The sequence below is a fragment of the Squalius cephalus genome, assembly GCF_949319135.1.
Source record: "Squalius cephalus genome assembly, chromosome: 7".
Taxonomy (NCBI): domain Eukaryota; kingdom Metazoa; phylum Chordata; class Actinopteri; order Cypriniformes; family Leuciscidae; genus Squalius; species Squalius cephalus.
In genome coordinates, this window is record NC_137128.1 from 12,461,436 (window position 1) to 12,483,134 (window position 21,699).

At 37.7% G+C, this 21,699-nt stretch overlaps 1 protein-coding gene across 4 annotated transcripts in view; it reads left to right on the forward strand.

Moving 5' to 3' along the window:
• rock1 (Rho-associated, coiled-coil containing protein kinase 1) overlaps positions 1-21,699 on the forward strand; it is an 83,820-nt gene that overhangs the window by 17,636 nt on the left and 44,485 nt on the right. For 3 of the 4 annotated variants that reach the window (XM_079877386.1, XM_079877385.1, XM_079877388.1), the window contains exons 2-3: positions 16,872-16,953; positions 20,450-20,550. In XM_079877386.1, the coding sequence (XP_079733512.1) occupies positions 16,872-16,953; positions 20,450-20,550 (183 nt within the window). Of the gene's footprint in view, positions 1-1,608; positions 1,654-16,871; positions 16,954-20,449; positions 20,551-21,699 lie in introns of those variants that run through there. The other variant, XM_079877387.1, reaches the window with a different exon arrangement.

Consider the following 21,699-nt stretch of genomic DNA (forward strand, 5'->3'; position numbering starts at 1 on the left):
CTTTTTGGATGTTTTAGTGGTACAAAGACCACTTATGTCAAAATATCAAAGCAAATATGATTTCTCGTCATGACCCCTTTAAATTATGGTTCTTAGGCAGATTTGAGTGTTCAGAAGGTTTTCTTATGCTGAGAGATCATCAGATGTGTCTAAGAAAATATCATATACTGTGTTTAAAAAAAGTCTCTGTGTTCACTTGAACTGTTACACCTAGGAGCATTCATTTGCTGTTTATTGTCAAGCACTATTTTTTTTTTCTGACGGAAGAATGGCGTTTAAAGGGTTAACCTAGTCCACCCAAAAATGAAATTTCGGTCATTGTTTGTTCATCATTATGTTGTTCCAAACCTGTATGACTTTCTTTTTTTTTTCTGTTGAAAATGAAAGTTTGGATCCCAAAGTTATTCAAATATCTTCTGTTTCACTTCCCTTTGTCTTCAAATACTGAACAAAATCAGTACTCTATACTACCCCTACTGCAGAAAGACTGGTGACATTACAGTTTTACAATTTCAGTATTTAAACACTAGTCAAATCTGTGATTGCTGAGGTTACAAGAGACATTTTAAAAACACTTTTTATTATGGCCTTGGCTTTTGGTTTTTAGAAACTGTTCTCAGTCTCCATGTTTATCTTTTGAAATAGCCTACAGGTTAAGGACCTGCTTGCACTGGTGCCAACACCAATTCGATAAGTGCTGCCATTCCTGTTCCACACGGACCATTGATCAGCTTTGCTCCAAACAACAGCTCAGCATGAGCTTAGAACAAATACGTTTACTCGTTGACCGGTCACGATCACGTGATCAAACTGTTTGATTTCTCCGATAAAAAACACAAACGTCTCAGTGATTTCAACTAGTTTATAGCCAGATGAACCAGTGCTTACATTTTCAACAACACTGATGCGGAAAACAGGAGAAACATTGAGCCACAACGATCCAGTCTGTGTGTTTTTTAACCCACAAATCATCAACATTTTCCATGGATTTACTGTAGTAACACTAACTGTAACCATGGTATTGTGGCAGATGCATTGCATATTCATATAGAATTTTATTAAATATTAAGCTATAGCAGTTGTTGTGTATTAGTTTCTTTTAAATGTGTTTAGGCAACTATTTTTCATAACAAATAACCACAGGAACCATGGTTAAATTTTACTAGTAATTTTGTAGTTATCTGCCTTTTGTGGTTTAACCTGTGGTTATCATGATCTACTGATGGATGATACTATTGAAGACCAATGGCTAATGTTAATAAGTAGTAATCTTAACTCCGTCAGTTAGAATATTACAATTTTATCTTATAAAAAAGCTTTTTGTTTATGAAAATAAATTTACATCTGCATCCCAAATTGAGCTCCTGTCAAATTTCTGAGAGACAACACATGTAATATTAATGCATGTGCGGTGCCACCATCTGTAGAAGTTGGTGGCACGCCTCTCGAATCTTAGTCTGGAGCCCTGTTAGGCCCTCTTCACTTTCTGACTGTGGTCTCGGCTGTTTTTTCCTCTACTTTGTTGGGAGCTTGTTTGGCTGCATTCTTAAAATAGCTCTCTGACGTGTACAGTCCTGCTGAGGAATGTGACTGTGGCCATCCAGAATTCTCTCTGGCAGGATGTTATGCAAACATTCATTTCTGAACGGAGAGGTTTGTTATTACCACAGTTTGTAAAATGTTTAGAAAATGCTTGATTTTATTTTTTCAAGGTTTAAAATTTACAGGAATTTTGAATATTGTCCTTGAAAATGCTTTAAAAAATATTATATTGTGTCTGATTACATCTAGTGTGATTTTAAAAAATATTGGTGCTCAAAATCATTGAATCTGCACGTCCAGTTTTCAGTTTAATGGGGCACAGAATTGTTCATGGCATTGTTTTAATGACAGCTGATTGGAAGAGGAGAATTATAAACTATGGGTATGTCGAGGAATAACAACACTAAAGCTATAGCTCAGAATGCCAAAAAAGAGACATTTATGATGTAGGGGTGCACGAATAATCAAAATAAAACTGAAATTGCAATATGGCTTAATGCGATTATCAAACTGCAAATTTGATGATAAAATGAATCTGGTGCGCCGCATGTTTCAGTGTTTTTACACATTAGCAGCTCATTGTCTGCCGCTGTTTGCAATTTTACAGTTGTAATTAGAGCTGCTCTATTCTGGATAAATTGAGAATCACGATTTTTTTGTTTCAAACAAAGATCACGATTCTGAAGACAACTTAACAAAATAACGTAATTTACTAGGGGTTCTGACAAAATGTTAATTGCTGCAATCTGTTTAAAATTTGAATGAATTAATCATTCAATGACTCATTCCTAAATACTTAACTTTTTTCATTACTTGATGAGTCAGCATTTTTTAACAAATCTCTTGAATGAATGATTCAATAAAAAAAATATTTTTTTTAAAGTTAGGCTACTTGTCGCCAACAATGACGTAACAATGTAATCGATTCAATCGTTATTTGAAGTGCCATGTTACTTTCTAAAGTTGACTTACTGTATTTTAATGCTTCTGTAGCAGAAGTGTTTATTTCAGAACAATAATGTTTCATCCTGGTTCTTCTTTCTTCGACAACTGCTCTCTCTGGATCAGCAGAGCGGCAACACAAATCTGAATGTTCTGGTGTGATTTTGTCGTGATTATTAGTTTAATAGACTCAGATGAATCGTTGTCATTTAGGAATGAGATTGTGTGGGTGTTTAGTAGGGGTGGGAATCACCAGAGGCACCACGATACGATATTATCCCGATACTTAGGTCACGATACGATATTATTGCGATTTTAAACATATTGCGATATTCTGCAATATATTGCGATTTATTACCTTTTTCCAACTTCGAATTATGTCCGCAAAGGAAAACTGTCAACATCTTTGTTCATGTCACATCAATTTTAATAATCTCCGTTAATAATCTGCGTTAATAATCTGTTACACAGAACTTTATTATATTAGGCTAAATATTAATCAAAAATGATTCACACCTTCACAAAATCCAAACATTCAGTGTAAGAGTAAAACAATGACATAACATTGTTTATAGTAAGTTAAGTTTATTTGATTCATATCTTATTTAGAGTTTTGAACTCGACAACCCAACTGCATTTACCGCAAACAGTCTAAACTAAAAGATTGTTTTGGTTGAATCGGTTCAAAGGAGTAGTTCGCGAAACGGACGTGTCATTAGCGGACTTGTACAACGCGTGTGATTATCCCGGCAGTCAGGACATCGCACAAGATTTGTCAACACAGAAAACATTTCATCATTGGATTTTGTTTTGTTTATTGAAAGTGTTTTTCATGTCAGCTGAATGTGCGGAACGCTTTTCAGAGAAGATAAGGCAACGTAAAAGTTTTTCTTCTTTTTTTTTGCACAACACCCAGCAGTAATTCAGGGGAAAAATACCCGAATGCTGCACGTGAAACTTCGGTCTTCCGATCTTTTACCATCGAGTCAATTCTCAATTGATTTTGATTAATATGCGCGAGGGAGCGAGAGAGAGCAAGACAGTTTGAAGACGGCGAGGGTGCGCGCGCGCGCGACCGGGGCTCTCTCTGCTCGTTCTTTCAGTAATATGCGCATTATCGCAAGCGCAGCAGTCATGTACAACACTCACCGATCAAATAAGACTTTGGCGAGACAAAAAATTGCTTGTGAGAGAGACGCGTGAGTGACAGAGAGACGGAGGGAGAGCAGGGAAAGGAAATGCAGCTGAATGAATATGCTGCGTGTTTTCTCATGTGTAATTTAAATAATAAAAGATCGATACTTGGCGCCCGTGTATCGATACAGTATTGCCACAGAAAATATCGCGATACTATGCAGTATCGATTTTTTCCCCCACCCCTAGTGTTTAGATTAGTGCTGCACGATTAATCGTATCGCAATCGCAATCGCGATGTCAAGCCTACGCGATTGTATGACGCAAAATGCTGCGATTTTATATTAAATAAACAAATTAGCGCTGTTAACGCACTTATTAATGCAAATGCTTTTAAACCATTCATGCGCGATAAGACATAAAAGAACAAGCTGCCTGTGAATGTCCTCCTGACACACACACACATATACACACACACACACACACACACACACACACACACACAGATAGATGCGCGCCAGTATCAAGTTCTCTTTCGCGGTAGAACGAACAACACATGTATGCCAAAATGAACGCGCTGCCTGTGAACGTCCTCCTGACTGTGACAGAAAGACTCGCGCTAATATCGTGCGTGCGCGCGCACAAAACAGCATGACAGAATAGGCTACAGTTCTCTTTCGAGCTTTAACGAACAATAACACACACAATTATGCCAAAATGTCTTTTTGTCGAGTGTCTTCATAACATAAGAGTAGTCTTATGATGAACATGAAGAGTTGTGATGACTCGTGAAAGAATGAGGCGCGTGTGAGATCCGAGTCTCTGACAGCGGCTGGTCTTAAAGGGACAGTGCACAGTAGCCACTAATTACATCTGTCGCTAAAGTTATTCTTTTTTTTTATTCTTTTTTTTTATTATTATTTTTCTTTACCCCTGACATGTATGGTAATATGTACTCTTGTATGTAAATTATGTTTTGTTCTTGTTAAAATGCAATAAAAAAAAAAATCTGTCGCTAAAGAACAAAGGGAACAGAGAAAAACACTCACTGCTCTTGACTAAAGAACTTTTTTCTTTAGGCTGATTATCACTAATCTGTGTGTGCATTTATTTTCCTTGAGAACCAAGCAAGTTGACTCATGAAACCATTTGTTTATTATATCGCATATCGCAATCGTAATCGCAATATTGACCTCAATTATCGCAATATGACATTTTCCTCAAATCGTGCAGCCCTAGTTTAGATTGAGATCTTTTAACGATTAATCGTGCAGCTCTAGTTGTAATTTAAAGTTAAATTATTATTATATTAAGGATACTCTTTATTTTAAAGTTTAGGTGTCCTTGTAACAGTGTAATATACATTTAAGTACTGAGTAATATTAATTTACAACTTGCACTTACTATATGTTTGTTGTTGGCGTTAGGCTTTGGTTTAGGGTTAGTTACATGTAATTATGCATAATTTACTGTTATGGTAACACTTTATTTTACAGTGTCCTTGTTACATATGTATAATGTAATTACCGTAGTAATAACAGTAAATTATGCATAATTACATCCAACTAACCCTCAACCAAATCCTAATCCTACCCTAACCCTATAGTAAGTACATGTAGTTGCTTAATATTACTCAGTACTTAAATATATAATTACACTGTAACAATGACACCTTAAAATAAAGTGTAACCACTGTTGGATTACTATTAAGTAGGCTACTTGTAACATGTAACAGAGACACTGTAAAATGAAGTGTAACCTTATTGAATATAATTAAGATATGATACTCATTTTTTACAGTAAAATATAACAATTGTAATAAAATAAAATGTGAATAAAATTCATTTAATCTGTTCATCATATAAAGCAATCGAGCCTTTAGAAAATTTGGGCTAAACCACTCAATTCATATGGATTAGCCTACTAAAAACGTTTTAAAGTGTCAAAGTGTTAGTTGTGTGGACTGTCAATGAAAATATATAATTCTCTCATATTTCATTAAAATATCTTCGTTTGTGTTTCGAAGATAATCAAAAGTCTTATGGGTTTGAAACGATATGAGGTTGAGTAATTGATGACAATTTTTTTCTTTTTGAACCAGGAACGACAGCACAACTGAACGCCATCACAGGAATAAATTACATTTTAAAATATTAAAATAAAATAAAACATTCTTTTAGCTCTTTCCTCGCCATTGACGAAAATTTCTGTCATTAATGAGAAAACGCTTCCCTGCCATTGACGGAATTTTCCGGCTTTCATTGTTTTCACTATTATAAGGTAGGAGCGCTATTAGGCATCTTCTGAAAGAGTACTGAATCTCCTGATCATAACACAGGCTAAGAAGAAGCAGAAACAAGCGATATCATATGTAAGCAGATGCATACAGTTGTGGTCAGAATTAATGGCACCCCTGGTAAATATGATCAAAAATGGCTGTAAAAAATAAATCTGCATTGTTTATCCTTTTGATCTTTCATTTGCAAAAGTTCTAACCTTTCATTGAAGTAAAAGAATTGAAAGTGCGGGCAAAATCACATTATGAAATAAATGCTTTTCTCCAAAACACGTTGGCCATAATTATTTGCACCCTTTTATTAAATACTTTTTGCAATCTCCTTTTGCCAAGATAACAGATCTGAGTCTTCTCCTATAATGCCTGATGAGTTTGGAGATCAGAGACCATTCCTCCATACAGAATCTCTCCAGATCCTTCAGATTCACAAGTTCATGTTGGCGCTGCTTCTCTTCAGTTCACCCCACTCATCTTCTATAGGGTTCAGGTCAGGGACTGAGATGGTCATGGCAGATGCTTGGTTTTGTGCTCAGGGACTCATTTTTGTGTTGATTTTGAGTTTCTTTTGGACCGTTGTTCTGATGGAAGATCCAACCACGGCCCATTATAAGATTTCTAGCAGAAGCCGGCAGGTTTAGGTTTTTTTATCTGTTCATATTTGCTAGAATCCACGATGCCATGTATCTGAACAAGATGTCCAGGACCTCTGGCAGAAAAATAGGCCCACAACATTAAAGATCCAGCGGTATATTTAACCGTGGGCATGGAGGACTTTTTATCCTTGTGTGCACCAAACACATGTAGCGTGTTTGCTGCCAAAAGGCCCTTTTTAAGGCCCTAGTTTGATCTGACCACAGAATCCTGTCCCGTTTGAAGTTCCAGTCGTGTCTGACAGCTGAATTTGCTGGAGATTGTTTTTGGATGAGCGAGGAGGATTTTTCTTGAAACCCTCCCAAACAACATGTGGGGATGTAGGGGTTCACCCCAAGACTCAACTAATCTCTACAATTCTCCTTCTGTGATCCTTGAAGAGTCTTTGTCCACTCAAACTTTCATCCTCGCCGTGCATTAAGACAATACAGACACACGTCCTCTTCCTGGCAGATTCGTAACATCTTTAGTTGATTATAACTTCTTAATTATTGCCCTGATGGTCAAAATGGGGATTTTCAATGCTTTAGCTATTTTCTTACAGCACTTTCTATTCTGTGAAGCTCAACAATCTTCTGCTGCACATCAGAACTATATTCTTTGGTTTTACTCATTGAGATGGATGATTAAGGGAATTTGGCCTTTGTGTTTCCTCATATTTAAAGTACTGTGAAACAAGAAGTCATAGCTGGACAATTTCATGTTCCTAGTCACCCTGGTGTGCTAAAAAAAAGGTAAATATTAATGGAAATATACTTCAGCGATATTTTACTCGCAAAAAATTCTAGGGGTGCCAATAAATGTGGCCAACAATGCAGATTTATTTTTTTACAGCCATTTTTGATCATATTTACCAGGGATGCCAATAATTCTGACCACAACTGTTTGTAAAATAACATGATGATCATATTAAACAGCAAATAAATCAAAACTGCCTAACGTTACTGAATGAAATGTCGACCCAGGACGAGGTGTAGGACTGTGAAGCATTAGGGATGATGGACTCGATCTACTCCATCTGTGTTTTGAGCATCGTTCTGAATCCGATCCAGATGTAGTCTTTGACAACAACTCGATTTTCTCAGCTTTTTGTTTAAAATGTTGCTTTTTTGATGCATCTGCATATATTTTTCATACATTTGTGGTATCAACTGTTGATAAAAGAAAGAATGCATGCTAGAATAAAAAAATGTTGTTTAAAAGCAGAGGGTCTGTTCTGTTTTTTGATATATTGCATTCAGATGCATACAGCTAAATAATCTGGGGGCCATGAGACTTTTGTGAAAATGATCCAAAATGCTAGCGCTGGCTGGCAACATTTTTCAAAGACGCTGGCGGGGAAAGAGTTAATTTGTAATATTTTATATTGTTACTTTTTTTTACTATATTTGATTTAAACAAATACAGCCTTGGTTTGCATAAGAGCCTTGGTTTGCATAACATTAAAACTATATTATTAAAACTATATTTTTTCTAACTTTTGACTGGTAGCGTACAGTGTATATACTGTACATACTGTATATAATGTATACATGCCCATCAACTTTTCAAGGTTAAGAAACTGCAGACTGATCTAACCAGGTTTGCAGTGGCATAAGTGACATCAACAGGATTAATCTTAATCTAGTGTAATCCTCGATGTCTAAGTCACCCGTGACTAGTTCAAGCGTGCTGTGTGATCACTCAAACCCTCAGACTCAACTGAGCCCAACCCTAATCTTCAGGCTCCTCTTTTAAAGGGGGCATGACAGTCTTTTTCTATCATTTTAATATTTTCCTCGACACCCTTTGCAGGAAAACACTAAAATATGGTATAATGTTCATCGCTGCTTATGGTGTAATGTTCATTGCTGAATTAAATGAATATTAAATGTAGCACATTATTTTGTTGATTATTTCGAGATCAACAGTGGTGTTTTGTGTAGTCAGGCACAAAGTTGATCACATAAAATTTACTTTAGTTGGCATCCCTGTGACACATCACTCCAGAGGGATGGACAGCTAAAAACTGCAAGGGGACCTATTATGCCCCCTTTTACAAGATGTAATATAAGTCTCTGATGCATGTTCACAGAACACAACTTCACAGAATGTGTCTGTGAAGTTTCAGCTCAAAATACCCTACAGATAATTTATTATAGCTTGACAAATTTGTCCCTCTTCCAGTGTGAGCAAAAACACGCAGTTTTTGTGCGTGTCCCTTTAAATGCAAATGAGCTGCTGCCTCCGGCCCACTTTCCAGAAGAGGGCGGAGCCTTTACAGCTGCCTCGGATACTCCGGCAACAACAAAACTGGAGAATCTCACGCAGCCAAAATGTCAGAAATGGTCAGTAGCGGTGTTGAGCCTTACATGTTTGAACCAGAGTCGGACATGATGATGGAGACACTCAGGAAGAAGTAGGGCTGCACAATTAATCGAATTTCTAATCGCGATTACAATTACGGATGCCACGATTACGTAATCGTTCAAAACCGTGATTCCCCCCAAAAAAAAAAAAGCCGCTTACATTATTCTGCGTGGTGTTTTGAGCATGTTACGTTGTGAGAGGCGAACCACGACTAACAGTTACTTCAGAGAACCCAGCACAATAGGAACTACCAGAGACGTAAGTGTATGCTGAAATAAAAAGTCTCTCAGAAAAACGGACTTTCCTGTCCTGTCAGCCGTTAAACTGCGGTAGCGCGCACTCTTCAACTTAATATTAATAGCTTAATTTTATATACAGCGCAAAATAAACTACAAGCATGCAACGTCGTTACGTTTTAAATTAGAAAAAAAACGCGTTGTCCAGATTCAGCATTTGCGGTCAGATGAGATGTTGTCAGGCTATATGTCAGTGCCATTATTCTATCGTTATTTTCATAACTTGATACGAAATAAAAAAGTCTCTCACCTCAGAAAAACGAAATTTCATGTCCTGTCAGTTGTTATACTGCGCTCATAGCCTGCACTCACTTTAACAGTTCTTGTAAGTATTGTGTATCACCATGGTAACTGTTGTTTCCATAACCCCAAATTGCCACTTATTGGTTATTTTGTATATTTTTAAATGACTGTGGTGGCTCATACCAAGATTGTATTAACAAAAACTAGTTTGGGACTGCTATTTAAATAGCTTAAACTCGTAGGCCTACTGTTTATTTATCAGTAGCCTATTAGTCATATTCTTACAATTTATTTGTATATTAAGTAAAGGGGGACAGTAGCCTACTTGTGTGTGTCAACAGTTTTTGTGTAAACAAATGTATTATAATAGGCCTATATAATTCCTAAAAAGGTGGGTCGCGGCTTGATGACCATGGGGAAATGTGGGTCCCATGGCCAAACAATTCAACATCATTCAATGTAAATTGTGGTAATCGTAATTGATTACAATTCAAGGGAATAATCGACAATTATGATTTTTGGTATAATCGTGCAGCCCTGGGAAGAAGTTACAACTTTTAGACTTTTCTGAATGGTTAGTGGAGACATTTATGTAGTTGTTGTGGAGTTGATTCAATCATCGACTAGCATGTACCGTCATGTTAATCTAAACATCTTTTAGACACAACTTTAGTGCAAATTCAGCATGGAACTGACCCTTGTTTGTGAAGCAGTCTGGCATAAAATCATTTGCCCAAATATATAACACTTTAACGGCTTTCTTGGACACATTTCCTTCATAAACAAAAGTCAACCAGTGTGTCCTCAGTGGCTCAGATGCTATGGAGTCTATGGAGACTCTTATGCTTGTTGGTACATCCAGTAACAGAACATTTGTAATGTTTTTTTTACATTTTTGGGTGACATTGCATATCTCCAGCTGCTACAGCGAGGAGACAGAAACAGCGGCTGCTGCGTCTCACTCAGGGCGGGATCTATGCTAATAGGGCATCGGCATCAGTCATGGCCGGGGCTTGTGTAAGAGTTGAGGGAAATCTGGAACTGCTCGTTTGGAGAGACTATTTATGATTTATTGGGATTATAAAAAAGGAGTGGGTGGATTTTTACCATTTATAGGCTGGTTGTTTACACACATTTGTGTGGACACACACACACGCCTTATAAAAGTGAATTTTACATAAATGAATATCTCTGCTGAGAATCAGTCTGTGCAGTCACTCATATAAAGACTAAAACAAGCCTTAATCTCTGTCTCTGGACTCACTGCCAGGTCTCTGTCATAATAGTTTAATAGTTTATCAAAACGATCCTTGAAATGTTCCTGAGCAGCAAATCAGCACAGGGCTCGAAATGAACTTTTTTACTTGGTAGCACTGGTGCTCCCAACTTCAAAAAGTTAGGAGCACCAGCAAAAATTTAGGAGCACCCACCAAAAATTAAGGAGCACCACAACTACAAATTATATATTAACAGATTTTATTTCATCCTGTGGCCAAGATTTGAAATTTGGTCTTCTGGCTCTATATCATCTCACCCCGATGATATTGGCACATGATTTGTCATTTGACATAAATTTAGTGAAGGCAAGCTCTTCTTTGGCGATGGTGTATGCGGTGTTATATTCATAGACAGTATGGTTATATTTGACGTATCCTGCCGATTAAAAGCCTTAATAATCGAACCTGATGAACCTGATTGTTTGCCACACACCTGTCCCTGCATTTTTTGCTTGGCACTTGGCACTCTATTGCTATTAGTATGCTGTATTAATCTTTGTTAATCTTAGTTAATAAAAATACAGCTGTTCATTGTTCATTAATGTTACTTCACAGTAGGGATGTTGCGGTGACGGATTTTTTCCACCGGTTAATCGACGTGTAAAAAAACCGATAATCCCGGTGTCACCGGGGTTGCGTGTCAGGGATTTCGGGTGGCCGAAAATGCGGACGTGCACACGTCTCAATTTTACTTTCACTTTAATTAGCGGCAATTCAGTAGCATTTGTTTGAATTAATCATGGGTTAATTTATTTTATTCTTAATAAAAATACACAAAACAATAAGACACTCGCTTGTATTACACACATCTTTATTGCAAAATGAATAATAACTTAACACACCATGTAAAAACTAAACAAAAGCACTTATGAAACACCTTTAAAGTGCATTTATTAAAACGAACCACTGCACACATCGTGCAAGTATCAAACAAGAAATTATATAAAAAAAATCACTATTCGTTAAATAAAGTGCCTGCCTTTTTCAGCAAAAAAAAAAAAAAAAAAAAAAAAAACACCGCACAACCATCGAATATGAAACGAACAAACATCAAAAACTTCGTTAAATAAGGTAGCCTACCCGAATAATCACTGGACACTTAAGTGCAAAAAAAAAAAAAAAAACTAATAAAAAAATTAAACTCACGTTTGCATTTCTCTTTGAAACCAGATCTTCCGCCATCCTTTGCCAGTTAGCTCGCCTCACTCTCCTCAAATGATAAATGAAATCGGACACCTGCTGCTTAAAGGCCTGATCACATATCGCGTCTTTTGCGCGCGCAAGTTCGTTATTTCAAATGTAGGCGCGCGGTATGCGCGCTCATAATGGAAGCTCGTTTTTTCCAAGCGCGTCCGCGCCGCATCGAGATAAAAACATCTCAACTTTTCAGAATGCCGCAAGCTCACCGCAGGTCGCGTGACAAGAACCAAGCTTTGCAACGACAGATGCCTCCGGAGCGCAACCACCCGAGCGCTTTGGAAAAAGGAGAACGCGGCGCGCCTAGCGTTTTCTATGCGTTTTTAGGCGCGATATGTGAACGTTCCGCTTACGCTAAATTACGAAGGCACGTAGTCACTAACTGAATTAAGTGCTTTATTACTATAGGCTAAAACTTCAACACGATGGTGACGGTGCCGGTGGTCAAGTGCTATGACCGGTAGGTGGGTTAAACACCGTGTATCACCGGTAACACCGACTATCGCAACAAGCCTACTTCACAGTGCATTAACTATGTTAACAAATAAAAAAAAATATTTCAATAATGTAGGCTATTAGTAGCCCAAATGTTGAAATTAACATTAACAATGGTTAAAAAATTAACAAAGTCCAGTTTATTAATAGTACATGTTAACTGTGTTAACTAGAATTTAATAAGTGGAACATTATTGTAAAGTGTTACCGATTTGTTATACACCGATTCAGACATCTCGTGAGTGTGTTGGACAGATCAGTTGTTTTAACCATTCATTAAAGTGAATCGGTTCAAATGAGTCATTAGTTCGCGAATCGGACGTGTCATTAGTGGACGTGTAGCATACGGCAAGCGTTGTCTGATTATCCCGGTAGTTTATTTTTTTAGCACAATTCACACTCCACGGAAATTTAGGAGAAAAAAAAAATCTCCGAATGCTCCACGTGAAACTTCGGTCTTCCGCTCTTTTTCTATGGTGTCAAATGATTTTGATTAATATGCGCGAGGGAGAGAGAGCAAGACAGCGCTCGTGTTGTTTGAAGACGTGAGAGAGCGCGCGCGCGGCCGGGGCTTCCTCTCGTCAAGCGCAGCAGTCACTCACGCACCGATCAAAAGGCTTTGGCAGCCGCCAAAAAAAAATCAATGCAGGAAATCCCCCGGGATTGGTTATATAACGTTGGATAGAATGACGGTCCGGCCATCGCGTATCAGCGCACATAAGGTACACACTGTGAAGTAATTTGCAAACGTTTTTTAGAGAAATGAAAACAGGTCGCACCACAACCATTATTTGCACTCGCACAAATGCTCCCAAATATATTTTTAGGTCGCACAGATTAAATTTCAGGAGCATATGCGACCAGAATGGTCGCAATTTCGAGCCTTGCAGCACATTAGAGTGATTTAGAGTAATGAATGATGCTGACAATTCAGCTTTGATCACTGGAATAAACTACATTTTATAATATACTACAATATTTTAAACTGTAATATTACTTCACAATATTACTGTTTGTTTGTACTCTATTTTTGATTCAATATAAGTAGCCGTGGCGAACAGAGTAGACTTCTTTCAAAAATGCTATATATATGCGCCTATATTATAAAAGAGACCACTGCAAATTTAGCACTATATGTATATATTTGAGTAAAATTACCATTTTTGTTGTATTCTATAAACTACTGACAATGTTTCTTCAAATAAAAAAAATTGTCATTTTGAGAATTTATTTGCTGAATGATAACTGGTCAAATTAACAAGCTGCTATGTTTCCAGACCTTGAAAAATGCAAAGAAAACAAGTTTATATTCAACACCATGCTAAAGTTTTATTTAAGGAAGAGTTCAGAAATCAATATTTGCTGGAATAACCCTGATATCCAATCCCAGCTATCATTCATCTTGACGTGCTCTCTATTAGCCGGTCACATTGCTGTTGTGTGACTTTATGCCACTCCTGGCACAAAAATTCAAGCAGCTCGGCTTTGTTTGATGGCTTGTGACTTTGTGTCTTTCCTCTTGATCGCATTCCTGAGGTTTTCAGCTAGGTTCAGGTCTGGAGATTGGGCTGGCCGTGACAGGGTCTAGATATGGGGGTCCTCCATCCTCACCTTGACTGTCCTGAGTGTGTGGCATGGAGCATGGGGAACATTCTCAGAGCAAAAGGAAGCAAGCTTTCTTCCAGGATAACCTTACATGGCTTGAGTCATGCGTCCTTCACAAAGACGTGCAACGGTTCTGCTGTGGCTTTTTAGCGCAATTTTCCACCGGACAAAATTGCGATTGTTAACTCATGATTTCTGTTCTGTCTGTGCGCACCAATCTTCCAGTTCTATCTACTCCTCAACCAGACCACCTAGAGACTTCGGGTTTTCGGCATTATGTTAAGGAAGGTCTAATCTCGGGAACGCACAAAAAAAATCCAGGAAAAGATTTACTATCTCTTAGTGTTGTGATCCCATCACGTCAGAAAATTGCGCTAAAACACTCACTGAGTTTTTATTACTTGTTTCAGATCTGTTTTCGTTGGTGAAATTGAGCAAAAATAGACTATATAGGCCTAGACAATATTGTCTAAAATTACTAAAAGTCACTTAATATGAACTTCTTTTTTACTTTTAACTTTACTTTGAGTTATTTTATTTCACGATAAGGATATGTATATCACAATATAGCCTAGTTCTTTTTGCTTTAAATAGAACAAAAAAGTAGCTACAATGGAACAAAGACAAAAATGAAATAGACCTACCTAAAAAACTTCAGGCTCTAGAAAGACCTATATAAATACTGCATAAATTGTATAAAGTAATAATAAAAAAATAAAAAACCCTGCATAGTCTTCACTGTATAAATTAAATAGGCTATACATTTATTCTTATTAAATTTACAAAAGCGATTCAGTAAAGAGCAATAAGATTGTTTGATTAACATTAATGATACAGATGGCCGCAGATATATTAGGCTGCTGTCACTTTAAGACCGAATGCACTGATCTAATATATGATACACATGCACATGCTCTGTTCAGGACTCACACGCTGAATGAGCAGCGGTTTTATGTGCATGTGGCGCACGTTTCAGGTGTGTGCGCTCAGATACTTCTCTAGACAAGAGCGCGCATGCACCAAAATGCGTCCTCTTTTTGCTGTGTATTGGTGTACTATGTATTTTGCTGTGTATAAAATCACTTGTTTTTTTTAACCACAAGGCTAACGTGAGCATAACCATGATAGAGACGATAGTCCAGTATCCCTACAGCTTGACAGATTTCTGCTGGTATATTGCCAATGCCCACCCCTAATAAAATCTAAATCACATTTGCAAATCAATATTGCAATACTTTGCAATGCTAATATTAGCAAAAAAGCACCCTTGCTTGTGTAATATTGCTTAATATTAAGACCAAAACACACATTTTAGAGGGCATTTTTCTGCCCCCATATCTTGAATTTTGGGGTAATTCTTCTAACTGCATTCTGGTAGACTACATCACACAATCAAAGTGTGCTCTCTCAAGGCATGTTTTGTTTGGTTATTGCAAAGTGAGTGACTTTTTTGTTCCATAAATGTACATTCACAGTTGATCACACATTTGCTTTTTGTATTGTCTGTATGAGGCATGGAGATGGATGTGAAAAATAATACACACATAGCCTAAGGCTGCAAGCCTGCCACATAACAATGAACCGGCACTTGCTGGTGTGTATTTAAACAACAGGTAAATCAATCAGTGTGTGATCGTGCAGAATCAGATGGTTACTTTGATCAACGTCTCCTGTATTACTCCTGTTTTAAATAGTTTGCATTATCTTCCTATAGACCTTATGTAGCCCCGCCCCTTTTCAGCGCTGCGCTCGTTGTCTTTTGACTTCCGGTCTGTATTTTCACAGCGATTTTGCGTGTTTATTAATGAACGGCTCGTTTTAAAATCTTCCCGGTCTACTGACATTTGTTAAGACATCTGCTTTAAACATTACAGTCCTCATGATAACTTTTGTTAACTTTACATTAAGTAAATCCACTTCAAAAGCTAATTACTTCTGGACAGAAATGCCATAGAAATATACAGAGCGACCGCAAAAACGAAAGTTGAAAGACAATATTCTAAAGATGGCAGTGTCCTCGTTTCTCTGGCGCATAAGGTCTATTGAGTTTAGAATTGAGTTTAAGGTATTATTATAAGTCCCTGGTTGGCTTGACACCATCCTACCTGTCTGATCTTCTTTCTTACCATCAGACCAATACCTAACACTTGAAACTTAAGGGAGATCAGATTGTGGAATATGGAGTAATTTACCGTTGTGTGTACGATCTGCCAATTCTCTTCAGGCTTTTAAATCATTGCTTAAGACTTATAATTTGGGTCGGGTCAAAAAATGGGTCATGGGCTGGAGTAATTGCTGTAATAATACTTTACTATGTGTTAATTCTTATTGTTGGGTAAATTTGTGATTTTTATTTTATTTTATTTTATGTATCTATGTATCTGTTTTATGTGTCTATTTTTATTTTGTGCAGCACTTTGGTCGACGCTGTCATTATTAAATGTGCTATATAAATCAATAAAACTTAACAAACTAATGATTTGTGGATATAGGTGCATTGACTTGTGAGTTAGAACTTGAGCTTTAATATTTGTAGTGGCTGTGCTTTGAAGATGATCAATTTCAAGACTAGTTTTTAGCATGCTTACAATGTGCTGTGCTTTATCATGTTGACTGACTGAGGTCACCTACACTACGAGTTTCTGCTATCAGAGAACACTGCAAATTCATTCATTTTACCGCGGATGGTTCATTCATGACTTGCAAAAACAAAAGGATGCAAAAACATTTATCGTCTAGTCTGTGAAAGTGATAAATAATGATTATATGCAGCACAACTACCGATCAGAAGATACAAAATGCACATTCCACTGAAGTAATCTTTGTTTTTTTGTTTCATTTCAGGACAGTTTGGATGCTCTGGTTTATGACCTTGATTTTCCGGCCCTGAGGAAAAACAAAAGCATCGATAACTTCTTAAATAGATGTAAGTATTTTGTCTGGAGCTTGTTCTAAACCATTGGAGGCTGCTTAACTGCAAGCGGGGATTGTTTTTGGGTCAGTACTCTCAGTCAGACACTATTTTGTCTGTCCAAGTATTCCCTCAACAAAAGGTCTTTCGGGACTGCATGGTGGTCACCCACATGTCATTATCTCTCTCTCTCTCTCACCGTTACATTGGAGGCATAACGTTGTATGACAGTTTTTACTGCTCTAAGTGGTAAACTTGGGCCTGTAACTTTAATATAATTTGTGCTACGGACACGAACAGCATCAGATATTGTGCTATTACTCTTAATAGACTTATCTGGGATGTAGAATGTCATAGAGACACGGGTGGGTTCTTTGGACTTGGGCCAGTAACCAACCACCCGGAACAACCTAGCAACTACAATGGATCCTTTTTACATTTCCATCTTTGGAACGCAGAAGTAAACTATATTAGGGTAAATGAGAAAATAAGACATCATAGCAAATATAATTTTCACATTCCCATTTGCTCCAAAACAAAACGAAAAGCAACAATATTGCATTGCATTCTAGCCACTCATCTATGGGGGACCTGATCTCATTCACCATGACTGGATTGCTCACAGAAACTGCCAGCAGGCGGTGAAGTGTTCAAGCCTAACAGCCAAAACCTTGACCTAAAGTCACCTGTGTTTCAGTCACACAGGATTCGTTTTTATTCTATATGTATGGAAATGAATTGTTACTTTGCTTATCCTGCTTGAATAGACAGTAAATGTTACAATGTATGAAATCAATTAAATGGGTATGTGTACTGCACACTGACGACACAAGTTAGATTAACTCAACACAAAATAGATTTACGTATGTAAATCTATGCAGGAAATACTAAGCATTAACATAATATTATCTGGGATTTTTTTTGCAGAAATTGATTCACCTAAATAATACATTTTACAATAATAGTCTCTTTTACGATGTTGCGCTCTACTGTATTAAACCAGTTTAACCTTTTTTGTACATTTACTATTACTTTACGAAATAAGATAATATTGTACAACACAACATAATTGCATAACCTTAGTGAATAACTGTACAAGGCAAATTAGGCTGTATGCGCACACCTTACATAGCGTACATCTGTATTCAGATTTTATGGAATAAGCACTTTGACATGTGTAGGACATGCTGAGGTGTCTCGTCCTTTTGCTGATCTGATGTGGTTCAAAATAATTTGTTCGTTAATAATTCGTAACACAGAACTTTATTATATTAAATATTAATAAAAAATGCTTCACACCTTCACAAAATCCACACACCCAACCCAAAATCCACACATTTAACACCCTAAAGATGACATAACCGCTTATATAGTGTTTTGACCTCGACAGCCCAACTGCATTTTACCACAAACTTGCACCTAACGTTAGTTAACTTACTAAAGAAGGCGCAATCGCTTGTTTGCTAAGGGTCGGGACTCACACTTTAACACACTGACAACATTGTATTCAGAATATAAAATATTTTTTGATCTCGGATGATCTCGTTTTCATGGAGACAGACGCGGTGTGCACGGAGGGGAGGGGCTGTGTGTGTGTGTGTGTGTGTGTGTGTGTGTGTGTGTGGTGTGTGTGTGTGTGTGTGTGTATGTGTGTGTGTGTGTGTGTGTGTGTATGTATGTATGTGAGTATGTGAGTGAGAGAGACGCGTGAATGACAGAAAGACAGAGGGAGAGCAGGGAAAGGAAATGCAGCTAAACGAATACGCTGCGTGTTTTAAATAACCTTAAAAAAAAAAGTATAACAAAACACAATATGTGGCGGCCGGTGTTGATTCTGTGGCACACCGCCACGAATTAGTCTATGTGTGGGAAACACTGAGACAGTTAGTCTTAATGTTGAAATCTTGTTTTCTTGATTTACCGCGAGTACCGTTTTACCATGCCTAATGTCGATCTAGCTCACTGCCGTGTGCAACAAGTGTCTCGTATCGTAGCCGCCGAGCGAACGCACAGAGTAGCATTATAACAACTTTCAACACACTCACATGTATCTATTATCATAAAACAGCGCTGTATAACCACACATACCTACATACACATGACCTGAAGAAGTGGAAGCATCTGCGGGATAATAAAAGCTCCGCTGCTCTCGAGCCGTGTGTCGCGCTCGTCTCTCATTAGCAATCGCTCCAGCGACTTTTGTAACGTTAATGAATCTATAAAACATTACCGGTCATCCATGAATATGATTTCTGCCCGAGTCCCGTCGTATTCTCCACCGGCTGTAGAGGCGAAGACATCAACTCCCATGATTCAGCGAAATCAAGGCATCATCAAACTACTCCTTTGTTTAGAGTAAACGACCTCTAGCGGCGAAAACTTACATATTGTGCCTTTAAGTGCTTTTACCTTTCCTTTATTAACAATTAATTCAATTAAAAGTAAGTGGTCAAAAAATGTTTACAAATACATTAACCATAAATGTGTATCGATTCACATTCTACATTTACATTTCTTTACTATTAATTAAACACTTTGTAATGAGCCACACATGCAAGTGTGCAATTGCCCTATTTGTTCTAACGTTTTCAAACTTGAACGAATCATTAAATTGAATGAATATGATTCAAATCATATTGTTTCTCTGCTGTATTTTTAAATCTGTTGGACGCCCCTCCGCCCCGTCCATGCATACTTGTGCCAAATGTGACTCGCTCTGCGATGACTAAATCTGTCTGAATGTTATCTGTCCCCTATTGAAGCAGAGCTGTTGTGTCAGATAAAGCCTTTAGGGCCCTCAGTGCTACACAAACTCACCTAAATGATTCCTATCCACTTCCTCCTACAGCGAGGTTGTCTAATTCCTCCCTCTCTTTTGTTAATGGATTCTTAACAATATGCAGATGCTTGTCTAAAGGCACAGCCAGAAGTGCATATGATGAAATGGTTTATTAGAGTGAAGGGGGAGAGATCTACAGGACTTTATAAGAACTCACTCTAGCTGCTTTTCCACCATTGTGTCGAACAACCCTTGTGGCGAAACGTGCCATTCGGCGTCGATCTGGACCAGCTGGCAGCCGATGCTGTGTGCAAACACTGAGAGAGTGCGCTGCGATCAGTTAGTCCAGGTTTTAGGACTGTGATTTGCTCGACTGAAGCACAGGAATGATACGGCCTGTGATGCAAACAGAAAGGTGTAGCATTAAAGGGTTAGTTCACTCAAAAATCGTCGTTTTCATAGTCGTTCCAAACCCGTAAGACTTTCATTCATCTTCGAACACAAATGAAGAACTTTTTGATGAAATCTGAGAGCTTTCTGTCCCTCCATCCATGTGACTTCCAGTGGTTTAACCTCAATTTTATGAAGCGACACGAATGCTTTTTTTGTGCAAAAAACATAATTTATCACTTTATTCACAAAATATGAATCTCCAAAGCGCTTTATAAAATTGACCCTTGATTGCCTCTTGCAGCTCTGGGTTATATTGTGCATGTGTGTGTTTGTTTCTAGATAAGGACACAATCAGCAAGATTCGGGAGCTGCGGATGAGAGCAGAGGACTATGAAGTGGTAAAGGTCATAGGAAGAGGGGCATTTGGAGAAGTACAACTGGTAAGTGTATCGCGTATTGTCGTCTTTTGAAAAGCGGATATTTGAAAAAGGTGTAATATCGGCTGATATATCGGCCTTGTCACTGCCATTACTGGTTAGTTTTAATGCTGTCATACTGTATATACCATTACCTAGAATTACAAAAAAAAAAATTTGTTACAACTTTTTACCAAAAACTTTTTTTTTACATTTATATATTAGTGCTTGTTTTAATTCCACATATGATATGTACTACCATACTGGATGCGTAGCTGAAACTATGTGACGCTGTTCATCATGAAGAGCTTTTACCATGGCTTTCTTATTTCATCTTGACAAACTGTCTATCATTAGAATTATTATAAAACTATTACAGTGACGGGTGTCAACATGCTAAACCAATTGATAGATATTGATACATTTAGCCCAAAAGTTTGCATTGCTTCATATTTCTTTAGAAAGAATCATCATCAATTTCTATCGCCTGTCTTCCAGAACTTATTACTATGACGTACATGCGTGATCATATACCTCTGTCTTCTGATGACAAAGATTCAACATAAACATCCATGTTCTGACATGTGCAGAACACTAAACGTGAAACATGAAGCACATAAATATATGATCATGATTACACAGTGTACATTACAATAAAGAATGTTTACATGAGAAATGCTGAGCAGGTGTAGCATTTAGCTTATTATAAAAAGTGTACATTCGCAGAATTACACCGCCAAATGGCATGTTGGGTATTGCTAGCCAGTCAGCTAACATAACAGTCTGTTAACAGCTGGGAGACGCTCAGTCGCTACAGTGCATCAAATAAGTCAGGTGTTGAAAGCTGGCAGGACATGAATTTACTGGAGGCCGTGAACAAGTTGTTGAGGACACTTCAGGAGCTCACTGATGCCTTGTCTGGTGAACACTGTTAGTGTCTCGTCCCTCAAACCAGTGCTTCATCTCTTCAGTGACACCGTTCTTGCTGACTCGCAGCTGACTGAGGACATGAAGACAACCATTCTTGAATGAAAAGTGCTCAGATCCCGCAAATGTCAAATTATACAGTATAAAACAGTATAGCGTTTTTGTTAACACATTTTGCCCCATACGACATCTCACTGGTAGCTGTGGTTCCCAAACATTTTTTTAAAATACAATATGGTATATTCT